This window comes from Suricata suricatta, chromosome 8 (genome assembly GCF_006229205.1).
Source record: "Suricata suricatta isolate VVHF042 chromosome 8, meerkat_22Aug2017_6uvM2_HiC, whole genome shotgun sequence".
NCBI lineage: Eukaryota > Metazoa > Chordata > Mammalia > Carnivora > Herpestidae > Suricata > Suricata suricatta.
Window position 1 is genome coordinate 37,852,821 of NC_043707.1, and position 13,474 is coordinate 37,866,294.

General features: G+C 62.4%; 1 protein-coding gene across 1 annotated transcript in view; it reads left to right on the forward strand.

Annotated features, from left to right (window-relative positions):
* Positions 1-13,262, forward strand: part of PRKAR1B (protein kinase cAMP-dependent type I regulatory subunit beta) — an 89,851-nt gene extending 76,589 nt beyond the window's left edge. Inside the window, exons 9-10 of the mRNA XM_029945768.1 lie at positions 11,302-11,383; positions 11,699-13,262. Of these exons, the coding sequence (XP_029801628.1) occupies positions 11,302-11,383; positions 11,699-11,871 (255 nt within the window). The 3' untranslated portion in view covers positions 11,872-13,262. The remainder of the gene's footprint in view (positions 1-11,301; positions 11,384-11,698) is intronic.
* Positions 13,263-13,474: the final 212 nt, after the last annotated feature.

Genomic DNA, 13,474 nt, shown 5'->3' on the forward strand with positions numbered 1-13,474 from the left:
CTCATTAGGGCACATTCTTCAGCTGTGCCTCTTGCCACCAGAGAAAGGGAGGCCTCGCCATGGCAGCGTGGTCACCCGGTGTGGCAGCGTGGTGGCCTGATGTGGCAGTGTGGTGGCCCAGTGTGACAGCCAGGTGGCCTGACTTGGTAGCATGGTAGCCTGGTGTGGTGGCATGGTGGCCCAGTCTGACAGCGTGGTGGCCTGGCGTGACAGCATGGTGGCCCTGTGTGGCAGCATGGTGGCCTGGTGTGACAACAGGGTCACCTTGCTGTCCATGCTGGTGTTTCTGAGTTTCTGCACAACCAGCAGGTATGCATGGCCTGTGGCCATGTTCTGGGTTTAGAATGAAAGAAGGAGGGGCATCTGGAGGGCTCAGTGGGTGTGCATCTGACTCTCGACACTGGTTAAGGTCACCATCTCGCAGTTTGTGGCGTCGAGCCCCATGTCAGGCTCAGTGCTAACAGTGCAGAGCCTGCTTGGAATCCTCTCTCCCTCTCTCTCTGCCCCTCCCCAACTCACACACCCTCCCACTCTTTCTCAAAAATAAGCATTAAAAAAATAATAATAATAGGGGTGCCTGGAGGGCTCAGTCTGTTGAGTGTCCGACTTCGGCTCAGCTCATGATATTGTAGTTCGTGGTTTCGAGCCCCGCATCGGGCTCTGTGCTGACAGCTCGGAGCCTGGAGCTGCTTCAGACTCTGTGTCTCCCTCTCTCCCTGCTCCTCCCCCACTCGCATGGTGTCTTTCTCTTTCAAATGTAAATAAACATCAAAAAAATTAAAAAATAATAATAAAATGAGAAAGGGTGTGCCAGGTCACCAGTGCCGGCGCATGGAGAATAAGTAGCACGGCTGAGGCCCGGATGACGTGAGACAGGAGGACATGTCGGGGGCCCTCCTCCCTGCCACCGACCTGAAATTTCCGGAAGGTGGGTCTGCGGTGGCACCTGAGGCACCGGGAGGCTCCTGGCCGGCTGAGTGGCACCACCCACCCCGCCCGCCACCGCTTCAGCCCCCCGCTGCCGGGACAGATGGTGCCTGGGGGGTGGGCATGGTGCCATATGGAGGAGGCCCCCTCCCTGGGCTCCCTGGAAGCCTCGCAGATATTTCTGAAGGAATCTCCAGTTCAGGGAGGACTTCTCGGCTGCGTGACTCACGTTCCTTCCGAAGGGAAATGGAAGGAAGGAAGAAACAGGACATGTTCTGAGAGTGAGTGGGGTGGGTCCCAGGAGCGGCCCACCAGCTTCTCCCGGGCTGAGTCTGGGGGAGGCTCAGGTTGGATTTTCATCTTGGGAGGTCGTTCTGTGTGTCCAGGAGGAGAGCGTGGGCCTGTCACCAGGGGGCCTGAGGGCCTCCCCACAAAGGTGCTGGTGGGCGACCTCCCCTCTGCCTCTGCTCATGGCTGTGGCCTCAGACATGACACCCTCTCTGGGTCTGTGTGGGCCTGGCATTTCCTGGATAAGAACATGACGTCCAGAGGGGGCAGAGGGGGCCCTCCAGCCACCACTTTGTTAGACCGCCCCCCCCCACCCCCAAGACTGCCTCAGATCCAGTGGGGGTCCTCGCCACCTCCCGGACAGGGCAGGTCTGACTCCAGGCAGCACCAGCAGCCAGGCCCTGGGGGAAGGACTCCTTCCTGGCAGCGGCTCAGCTCCCCAGCAGCACCAGCCCCAGCCCCCGGTGTCAGCAGATACCCAAATGAGAGCCCCCAGCCGGGCCCCAGGCCCTGCAAGAGGGGACGCGTGGTGGCTCAAAGTCCTCAGCCCCTGGGGCTGCCTGTCTGTCCCCATCAGCTGTCTCCACCAGCCGTGCACGTGTGGAGCCCTCCTCCCCCGGCGACTCTGACGACCTGGGACCAAGGGGAGGGCGTGATGCCGGCCTAGGAGCACAAATCTTTTCCTGCCCTAGGTTTTAACTCCTTGATTGGAAGCTGGTGCTCACGGGACTGGTTTGGCCACAGATGTGTTTGTATTGGCCTGCATGGTGGTTTCTTAAATCCTTTGAATTAATTGTCAGTATTTAAAAATCAAGATGTTTCCCATTGCAATTGAAGTCTTACTCTTTAAAAAATATGGTACCTGGCAACCTTGAACCTGCACGCTCACCTGGCCACAGGCAGCAGACCTGAGGGGCCAGCGCCTTGGGGTGGGAAAGGGCCCCTGTTAGCCACAGTCCTCACCTGGCCCTTGTGTCTGGTGTGCCAGCCTCACAGGCTTTGAGGTTTGTGGCCTCAGTGCTCATGGTCTGTGAGGAAGTAACCCCAGCCAGCCCCCACAATCGCCCATCATGTGCTGCCTCCCAGCCGGGTCCACGGCCACAGGCAGGAAAAGTGTTAAATGCATGTGATAAGCCCAGACGGGCGAAGGGCTTTCACCCAGTACCAGGGAAGGGAGCTGTGACCTGGGTTGTTAATCCTGATATCGTGAGCTGCTCCTTTCTGAGCCCAGGAGGTGCCCGGTGTTGTGTGAGGCCCAGTCAGGGCCGGCGTCCCTCCTGGGGCGGGGGAAGGCTGGGCCTTTGCCCAAGGCCACACGGCCTGTGAGCATCTGCCCTGCATCCCGGTGGCCAGGTTCCTGCTCCTTGCTCCCGCGTGACATGTGGGCCCACCCGAGGGTCCGAGCACCCCTCCTTCTTGTCTGGGGCCCTAGAGATGGCACGACCGTCTGCTACTCACACCAGGTGATGGGTGACGATGGGGAGATGCCTTCCCCGGCCCTGAGCTGGCTCTGGGGTGTGGCTGCGGCTTCGGACCTGTGCCCGGGGCCAGCCTGTGTGGCTCCCTGTGGGGTCTCCAGAAAAAAGTGCCCAAGGAGGGCAGCATCCCCAGAGTTGATGGGGGCGGAGGCTCGCACACCACAGGCTTTGGAATGTAACCCAGCCCTCCTCAAGATGTATTTGAAGTGGTCTCCTTGGCAACTCGAACTTTTCCCGCTTTTCCTCTGTCGGGCAGGACCCCAGTGTTCGCGGGGAGCGGACACTCTGGGGCCTGAAGTGCAGCATCCAGGCCACACTCCTGGGTCAGGCCCCACCCCTGCTCCCCGCCAGGCGCCTCATTTGGGTGGCACCTTGTAGGGGGAAGCGTTCTCCCTCTGAGGGCTGTCCCATCTCTTGGATGCTCCCAGAAGCCCTGGTGGCGATTCTGTGGCTGATGTTTCCATGGGAGCAGAGACCCCCCGGGCCACGCACCAGGTGAGGGGAGCGTCTGCAGGGAGTGTGCGGGCCCGCAGCCACCCTGCTTTGAGCTGTCCTCTTTCCTCTGGGGAGCAGCCCACACCCACGTGAGAACACCTTAACCCCTGGTTCCTGGCCTGGCCTTGAACTCCACCGCATGGTGCAGCTGGTCTGACCCCCGGGGATGGCGGGAAAGGGGCCCAGGCCCTGTGGTTCCCGCTCGGAGAGGGAGTTCCGTGCATCAACTTGTTCGAGCCCCGGCCCCCAGTGCCCTTGGTGTTTGTGTGAAGGTGTTTTTCAGATGGGATTAACATTCACATCAGTGGATGTGGGGTGAAGGGGCGCATCTTTCACCATGCTGCTGGGCCTCATCCAATCAGTCAAAGGCTTTTCTTAAGAAAGCCAGGTGCCCCCTGGAGGACACACCCCCTGCCAGCTGGCCAGCCCTATAGATTCTGGACTCAAGGTTCACCCATCAGGTGAGCGAATTCCCGGAATGGACAGGCCCTGTGCTGGGGGTGGGGGGGAGGCGGTTCAGGGCCCCAAGGCTCAGGTGTGGGTGCCCAGCTCAGGGCGTCTGCGTCTGTGAGACCCTGGCTGGGGGCTCAACCTGGCTGGCCCCTGGTCTCATGCCACTGCCTGGCTGGGTGTCTCCGCTCCGTCTTAGCAGATGGTTGTGGAGTTTGCTTGCCCGTGTGCTCCCTGCCGGCCCCCCAGGTGTGGCAGAGCCTGGCAGAGACCTCCTGCCCTGCAGGGGTGGGCCTGCTCGCCAGTGGGAGCCCTGCCAGGAAGGCAGAACTGGGCTGCCAGGCTTAGAGCCTCGCCTGAGCCCTGAGGTTGCTGAGCCAGAGCAGGGCCCTCCTGGGGCAGGTGGTCTCCCCATCTCCCGGCTCCATGTGCACCTGCTGTGTGTGAACCCCCTCAACTTCGGACCCCCAGAGCTCCTGGATGACAGCCTCAGCAGATGAGCCAGGTCCTTGCCTTGTGAACCGGCCAACAGACTCAGAGAGTCCCTCCCGAAGAGCCTGCAGCGGCTGCCTCAGCACCATGCAGGACCCACCGTGTCCCAGGCTCCCGGAGGACAGGGGCCTGGGCCAAGAGTGGACCCCATGTGTGGAGGACTGGGCTTCCGGGGGCACAGGGCTCCAGGTAGAGAGAGGCCCGCCAGCTATTTCAGAGCCACAGTGGGCCCTGCTCCCCCCCACCCCCCGCCGCCCCGCCGGCTCCCGAGCTCCAGGAAGACGGCTGAGGGTGTGGGTGGCCCGCTTTGCACGCCCACAAGGACCTGGCCAGGCCTGGGGCAGCTGGTTCCCACAAAGCCCCAACAGGCAGCCTCCCACTCTCAGCACATCGGCTGGCAGCTGGGGAGGTGTTGCCATGGAAACTCCAGCTTTGGTTCATCTGCTCTCTTAGTAAACTAAGTTTGTGAATGTCCTCAGTGTCAGAGCAAGGGCATGAGCCCTGTTCTCGAGGCCACAGCCCGGCCGGGACTGGCCCTGCTCACCCCTCAGATGCCTGGACCAGGTGGGCGGGCACCCACCATTCACCAGGACCTTGGGGGGGTAGAAGGAGCCATCCCCCCAGGTGTGTCCAGTGCCCTCACTGTGCGACAGGTCGGGGTGGTGGGGCAGCAGCCACAGGGGCTCCCGTGTTTGTGGAGGAGGGATGTGGTCCCCATGGAGGAGGGGCCAGGCCTCAGCGGGAGGGTCAGGAGGCCACAGGGACTGTCCCAGTGGCAGAGCTCGCGATGGGCAGGTAGGGGTGGGGGCCCGAGGGGTGAGGAGACATTCTGCAGACAGAGAAGATGAACAGAGAAAAGGCCGCAAGTCCGCGTCCTGGGGCGGCCGCCCTAAAAGTCCCCTGTGCGCCCCCGCTCCCCCCTATGCTCCAAGCCCAGGCAGCCCCCATCTTCTGTCTCCACAGTCCTGCCTTTTCCAGAACGTCCTGTCGGAGTCAGACAGTGTGCAAGCTAGATTGTCAACTCTCACACGCAGTTCTTTCTAACACAGACTCACCCTTCCCCGTCCCCCTGTCTGGACGTGACACCGTGTGGTCGCTCACCCGCTCAGGGGCGTCCTGTGTGTCAGGATGTGGCTGCTCTGAACCCCATGCACAGGTTCTGTGTGGCCCAGGGGCGCCTCCCTCTGACGCCCACAGGGGCTTCCAGGTCCCATCCCTGCAGCTGTGATGTCTCCTGGGTGCTGACACATCTCCTTACCTGTCCTCTGACAGCCTTGTCACCAGGCCCACCTGCGTGTGCGCCCGGCCGACCCCTCAGGCAGGACCGGGCAAGCCGGGCACTCTGGGCTGCTAATGGCCTTGGCATATCACCTTCTCTGCTGCTGTGGACTAAGTGCACTTCTGTGTGACCCAGGGCCTTAGGGTGGGCTGTGCCTAGAACGTTCTAGGGACAAAGAATCAGATGTCATACAAGCCAGCTTGCTGTGGTCTGAGGCTAGACCTCAATGAGAACCTTTTCTAAAAAAAGTATAAAAACTGTGCAACTGAAGTGTCACTTGCTGTAACAAGGCCAGTGACAGATGAGCATCTTTAGGAAAGCATCGGCCCCCCTTGCCTTCCCCCCACCCCACCATCTCCTCTGCCGTCCCCCCCCCCCCGCCCCGCCGTCCCTCCCAGCCCTGCCATCCCCTAACCATCCCCCCGACCCCCAGCCCTGCCATCCCCCCCGCCCTGCTGCCTGCTCACTGTCCCCTCCCCGCCTCACCCCCCCACCATCCCTTCTTCTCCTTCTCCTTGTAGGAGCACCTTCTCCTTGATGGGGTCTTCCTGGCCTCTGTTATCAGTATCAGAAACACGGTGAGATCTGGGAGACGTGTTTTCCGAATAGAAAACGTGCCCCTGTAGGTCTGCACGTCCAGACCTTGCTTCTTGCTCGGGCCTTCACCCCAGACTCAGGGGTGGAACAGTTTCTGGCTACTGGGCCCCACGTGTCCTGCCCGGATTTCTGGCCCCTTGGATGTTCGGGGAGATCCCGACAGACATGCCACTCTGGATGGGTCAGTTTCTGGGGTGTCGAGTCCACCAGCTTAGAGCAAGGGCCCCTGGGAATCCCACGGGGAGTACAGGGGCCAAGAGTGGCCTGTGAGGGGCGATCCCTGCATGTCCATCTGGTGTGGCAGCCGGGTGTGGACCACTTCTGAGGGTGTGTCCTGCCCCAGAGGCCGCTCGACACAGAGTGCTGAGGAGCATGGGGGTGGACAGGGGGGCCTGCGCTAGATAGAGGGATGTGTGGGTGGCCCAGGGCGGAAACTCAAGGGCAGGGACAGGACAGCCAGAGGCCGGACAGGGATCATCGGCGGGCCCCTCACTGAACAATGTTTGTTTCTCTAAATTGTGATAAATACGCATAATGCACAACTTGCCATTTTGGTCATTTCTAAGTGAACACGTGAGGGGCACTGAGAACATTCACACTGCTGTGTAGCCATCCACACCTTCCGTCTCCAGAACGTTCCATCTCTTCCCATTGAGACTCTGCTGGAAGGAGACCTGAAGGCAGCACCCGTGTCTGAACCCTGCAGGGGGAGGGGCCTGTGGTCCAGCCTCCTTGAAACACAACTGGCAGGGGCTTCCCCACATACACGTGCACACACGAATGCACACGCATGTGCTTGCACACATATACCAGCACCCTGCAGGGCCTGGAGCAGCCCCCAGGAGACCCGTGGAGGGGCCGCTCTGGCTTGCAGAGCCTTCTGGCTCATTCGGCCCAGATGGAAGGGAGCCCTGGGGTGTCATGCAGCCTGACCTCACAGCTGCCACTGTCTCAGGGCTGGGGCCAGTTTCGATGGGATGGGTGCTCCTGTCCGTGTGGGTGAGGGTCCTGCAGGGATTGTGCGTGCCAGCGGACTCTGGCATCTCCCCCAGGGGTCAGTGTGCTGTGGGGAGCAGCGGGGACAGGCGATGGAGAGCCTTGTGGAGGGACCGTCCACACACAAGGGCAGTGACAGAATCAGTAGGCAGGAGCCAGGGACCGAGGTTGTGGCTGCAACGTGGGAGGGGGACAGAAATCGTTGTGTGGAGGATGGCAGACAAGTGGTCTAGGCTGGGTAACCTGCCACCTGGGGAGGCCTTGGGACTAGAGCTCACCCTGTGGTTCTGGTGCCTGGGGACAGGGGCCAGCCGGCAGAGGGAGCCCGCAGATGGCGGTGCCAGGGACAGGGCGTGGCTGCTGGGCTCGGGCTGAGCACCAGGACCATCTGACCCCAGGGTGGACCACAGTGGGCTGCCTGCCACCCCCGCCTGCAAGGAGCCCTGGTGGTAGCCCCTCTCCTGCCCTCACTCAGAGCGCCTCGGCCCTGCTCCCGACTTCCCATGACCGCAGGCCCCTCTGGTTATGCTCAAGGACGCATCTGGGGCCGTCTGTATCCCAGACACCGCGTGTGCCTGCAGAGCGTCGGTCACTGGCCACTTCCCTGTGCTCCTGATGGACAATGGCCTGACTTCAGGGAACGAGACAGATCACGGGTTTGGAGAAAGAACCCTCACTAGCCAGGGCTCCTGGAGCGTCATGCTCTGTGCCTCCTTCTTGGGGCCCCAGCCTCGCGGCTGATCTACTAACACCAGCGTGAACCCGGGCTGGGGGTGCGATGCCCGTGCTCCGAGGCTTTTCGGCTGTTCCGCAGGGGCCGTGCCTTAGCTCCGGCACTTGGGAGGAACGGAGGAGACATGGCTCTCACGCGTCAGCCTGTCCCAGCGTGTGCGTCTTTGGAAACCTCAGCCCCGTCCGTGCAGTGGGAGCCGGGGGGCTGCCTGCGACGCGCTCCCCCCGGGGGCAGGCTCAGCGCTGCCCAGCGTGTGCGGGCGTGTAGCTCGCTGCTCCGCGCATGTGCACCAACACGGCCAGCGGCGCGTGCGCGGGGTTCCAGGGTGTTGAGTGGCGAATACCTCCCGGACGCCCTAGCCACAGGCATGTTTTCTGTGTGTTTACTCGCTTCTCCGTGAGAGTCTGCCGCCCTCACGACCGCTTGTCCCACTTGACGTGGGTGGAGCTGTTTCGGAAGTGAAGCCCGTTGGAGCTCTTGCGGTACCCATTCTGTGGAGGGGGAGGCCAATGCGGCTGCCGCCTCGGGTGGGGCTGGCGCGCCTCTAACGGTTTCCCAGCCCTCCCGGTGGCTCTTGGCCGTTCAAGGGCACGTACAGGGCCCGGTGGATGCGGGTACGCAGGAGCCCCCCTCCACTGGGCGCCGTCAGGGTCCAGCCTGCCACTGGGGCGACCCCCACCAGCCCGCGGCTCCGACTCTGTGACGCTTGTCGACCCCCCGGGGGGATGGGTCCAGGGAGCTGCTCCGCAGGCGCGAGCGCCAGAAATGACGAATTAAAGGGGGTGTAGCTGGGGTCCTGGAGGAGCCGCCACCCCCACGTGCCTGCCGTCGTGCCCCCTTGACAGGGCCTCCGTCCTGCGGGCTCCGCACCCGCCTGCTGGAGAAGATCGGAACTGGAATGACTGACGTCTCCACGGGTTTTTCAGACGGCAGCAGCGCTGAAGGAGGGTCACTTTGAATCCCGCCCCCCAACGCTGGAGCTGGTGCTCTACTTGTGGGTCCTCCCAGGCTGCGCTCTGCGGAGACCGCAGTATTTTGGGGCCGGGCTCAGAGTCACCTAGAGGAATTTGAGGAGTATGATCTCGCATGTTGGCAGGTGTGTTTCTCCAGCCCGGAGCGAGCCGGCTCTCGGTCCCTCGGGGTGTCCGTGCAGCCCTGTCGGCAGCCGGGAAGCAAGTTGTGGGAACAGAGGCCCCGGGGCTGCAGGGCTGCTCGGCCCAGCCAGTGAGCAAGTGATTGCTCCTGTGCGGGTTCCAGGCTTGGGGGCCTGTTTCACGTGGCCCTGGTGCCCCCACGTGGACATCACAGCGGGGAAGGGAGCACGGGGGTGGCTTACTCTCTGCCTGTCTGTCCGTCCATCCCGGAGCTCATGGTTGTGTCTACTACAAAGCAGGCAGGGCTGCGGCCCCGGGCGAGCAGGGGTATTTCCCTGTAGTGTGTTTGCGGATGGCTCTCCCTACAGGTGCTGCATGTGTGATGACACATGTGCGTCTGGCTAGGATGGTGACACACTTGCGTGCACATGCCCCCCCCCCACGTCCGCAGTCATGGCTTGTCATCTCACGGGCCCAGTGCTCTGTGCACCCCTGGGAAGGAAATGCTGCCAGTCTTGTGGTGGCTGGTGGTCTTGGGTGTACAGTCAGCGTGGTGGACCCGTGCTGGCCCACCCAGACCCATCCCTACTCCTTCCTGCAAACGCAGCCTGATCCCCAGTCCCTCCCCATTGCTGCCCACCCTCGAGGCTGTGCCTCAGTGAGCATGTGACCCACTTGGGCCAGGGCAGTGTGAGGGAAGGTTGCTGGGAGCTTCTGGAAGGTTTTCCTGCTGTGAGAGACCTGCAGGAGGAAGCAGTGGGTTCTCTGTTTGCTGATAGTAAAGGGAGACGCTTGGTGACTCCCGGAACCGTGGCAGCTGCTGTGCCACCACAAGGGACTGAGGTCACGAGAGCAGGTGGCAGGGATAAGCCCTGGTCCCTGTCTGGGCCTCTGAATCAGCTGCCTATCTTCTGGCTCCACAGCCTCACAGGTGCCCCAGCAGCCTCTAGGCCCCCACAGCGGGCTTTGCATCTGAATGGATGCTTCCGGCCTGGAGGGTCACTGAGTGATTCTGCAAAACAGATGTCCTGGAGGGTCACTGAGTGATTCTGCAGAAGGGATGCCTCCAGTTCCACCCCTGTGGTTCTGTAAAGTGAAAAATTATGTAAGTGGGAATGAAGGGCCCGTAGATTACAGCATAAATTGAAGGACACAAGTGTCGAAGAATTGGGTGGGCACAGGGGGTACTGAGAAAAACGGCACCCATCAGAGTGGTCCAGGGCGCGGAGGGCCCGCACATGATGTTGGGATGAGCTGCCCTGCGTCTTAGGTAGTGGCAGAGCCTGCATGTCACCCTCCGCCGTTGCTCCCAGCCCAGGACTTCTTCCTCTGGGGGGCTGGGCGGGAGCACGTGTGCACCAGGCCCCAGGGCGGTGGTGGTGCTCGCTAGGCTGTTTATGTGTCTGGTTCCATTCGTCAGCTGGCTTCGTAAACACCCAAAACACCCACTAGCCAAGTGGCCCTACTGCCGAGCGGGGGTGAGCGCCGGGGACCCAGCTGGGGGGCTGCTGACTGGTGCCCCCAGATTCGAGGCGCACGGAGTTTCCCCAGACTGCAGTGAGGCCAAGTCACTCATTACCCAGGCTCGGCTTGGCCAGCAACCTGAGCTGGGTCAGCTGAGCGCCCCCCCCACCCGAACAGGATCAGGTCTGTCGGTCCTGCAAGGGCACCGGGGCTGTGGAGAGGCTGCGGCCCCGGTGCCCCAGGGCAGCGTGGGGGGGGGCGTGCAGGGGCCCTCATCCTCCCTGTGGTGAAGAAACCAGTGGCCTGTCCCAGTGTCTCTGTTACTCGGGAAGCCGTGGAGCCAGGCCGCTGGGGCTCAGCGCTCAGTGCTCAGCAGCAGGAGTGAGGCTGTTTACTGATGCACGAGTGCAGGGGTGAGCACAGGCTTGATGCTCTGATGCACGAGTGCAGGGGTGAGCGCAGGCTTGATGCTCCGGGCAGCTTACAAAGCCTGCCCTCTAATGCTGATAGGTATAGACAGTGGGCGGGTTCCCCAAACCAGGGACTGGCCCGAGGGGCTTGGTAGGCGAGGGGTCTAGGGTCAGAGCCCATCTGTGGCCCCAGCGCATCCCTGCCGGGGCATGAGGCTGCCCCGCTGTGAGGGCTCCATGCTGGCCCTGGAGCCCCTGTCCATGATGGAGCCGACAGCCTCTGTAGACCCCTACCCCCACTTGGGAGGGACCCACACTCTCACCAGGTGCGTGACCTGAGGCCATGCCCACCTTGATAGAGCACCAAGTCCCTAAGAGCTCGCCAAGGTCAGTCCAGGGCACTTCTGAAGACTCTTCCCACCGCCTGGCCTGTGGTGGCCTCTGACCCCAAGCCTCTGTCCCCGAGGAGAAGCACTCCGAATTTAGTTTAGAAGGGAGGCAGGCAGACGGGAGCTGGTGGAAGGGGTGTTTGGGCACGCCCTCCCACTGGGTGACGCCCCCAGCTGCTGACCCTCACATGTCCTCTTGGCGTCCGCAGGGTACCGCCTCTGTCCTCCAGCGCCGGTCCCCCAATGAAGAGTATGTGGAGGTGGGGCGCCTGGGGCCCTCTGACTACTTCGGTGAGTCTGGGGTCCCTGCTCTCTCGGGGGTCCCTGGAAGGACCCTGAGGTGGAGAGCTGTGGGGGGGGCCGTGGGGAGGCAGGCCTGGACACCCTTAACGGACATATCGTGGGCATGGCTGTCCCCAGGGAGGGCCTGACCTGGAGCCCCTAGCGGCCTGAGTCCCTGTGGGGGACAGGACAGTGCCCATCTCTGCCCCAGTGCCCCGCGGGATGTGCTCACGTGTGTGCGTGGGTTTGTGTGCGAGTGTGCGTGCCGGGGTCCAGCGGGGCCAGCCCTGGGGGCCGGCTGCCTGACCGCCCCCTCGCCCGCAGGGGAGATCGCGCTGCTACTGAACCGTCCCCGGGCGGCAACTGTGGTGGCCCGGGGGCCCCTCAAGTGCGTCAAGCTGGACCGGCCCCGCTTCGAGCGCGTGCTGGGTCCCTGCTCTGAGATCCTCAAGAGGAACATCCAGCGCTACAACAGCTTCATCTCCCTCACGGTCTGAGTCCCGCCCCGCGGTCCCGCCCTGGCCCCGCCCCCGCGGCCCTGCTTCAGCTGCATGTCCCTGTGCCCGCGACACCACGGGGGCCGCTCCTCCCTCTGGACTCCTGTTTGGAATAAAACAGCCACCTTGCGCGTGTCAAACACAAAGGGCCCCCAAGACCCCCAGGCCTCGGAGATGCCAGTGCCAGCCTCCCCCTCTGCAGCTTTCGGCCTCGTCCACGGGGACCCAGTCTCCCTCCTCCCTGAGTCTCTGGGGGCGCAGGGGCCACTGTGAGCCCAGGCCAGCCTCAGGGACTGGGCTGGCCAGGCCAGATGGGGATGTGCACTTGCTACCCTCCCCCCCCTCCCCGCCCCCTCGGGCCCGAGGCATCAGGTCACCAGGGCTGCAGTCTTTAGTGTGGCACAGTGATGTCAAAGGGGGTATCCTATGGGGATCCCCCACTTCTAGGGATTCCGTGTCCGGGAGAGAAGGTCCCTGCTTCAGAGGGTCCTGCTAGAGACCCCAGGCATGAGAATGACTGAAGGTGGCCCCTGTCCCAGAGAGGAGTGGCTGCAGGCGAGCCCCCACTCCCTGGGGCCAGGAGCCCCTCATCCCCCAGGGCCAGGAGCCCCACACTCCCAGGGCCAGGAGCCCCCCATCCCCCAGGGCCAGGAGCCCCACACCCCCGGAGCCATGAGCCTTAGAGGAGAGATGCCCTTGGCTTTCTGGGGAATTGCCCCTCAGGGTGGCCAGCGTGCCCAACAGGCAGGGGCAGCAGGTCACCCTAGCTGGGCTGGACGCCCCGGACAGGAAGGAAACACCAGGAGTTGGGGACTTTCCACCATCCAGGGAGCACTGTTCTCGCAGGGTTGGGGTGGGGGTCAGATGATGTTCGCTTCCTTTCGAGCAGTGCCTTGGGGACCTTGTGAGGCAGAGGAGGGGTTTTCTAGACACGCTCTGGGTACGGCTCTGACTGCCACAGGCTCCTCAGCTGCCCAGCAGATGCCCCACCGGACACAAGCCCTTGCCCTGGGGAGCAGGCACTTTCCAAGCCTCTGTCCTCCTGAAGCAGGAAATATAGAAACCAAACAGCCAGGCTGCACACACCCAAGTCGACGATGGATTGAACCCCCACTTGGACGTGTTTTCAGTCCACTTTAGCTGGAGCTAGAGAGCCTGGGGGCAGGACAGAGAGCCTCGAGGTGGCCTCTGGTGACAGAAATGAGAACGGGGTCGTGCAGTTAACACGACTTTGCCCCCCTGTGCACGTCTGGGAAGCTGCCGATCTGAGGCGACCCCCTGCCAGCCCTGCCTTTGCCCCTAGATCTTCTGTGACTCATGAGCCGCCACGTGTACCTCCAAGTTCTCGATGCCGCATGTGTATTAAATGTGCCGTGAAGTACCTCTCCCCAGTTTGGGCTTCAGTCTGCAGTCTTTAATAGGGGAGGCTTTTCTTTTGTTTTTATTGTGCAAAAATATACATAACATAGACTTTACTACCCCAACCAGTTTTAAGAAATACAGGGGGCACGGAGCACATTCATGCTGCTGTGCAGTTGTCCCCACTGTACCTCTCCAGAACATTCCGTCTCCCCACACTGAGACTTTATCCTGTTACACACGG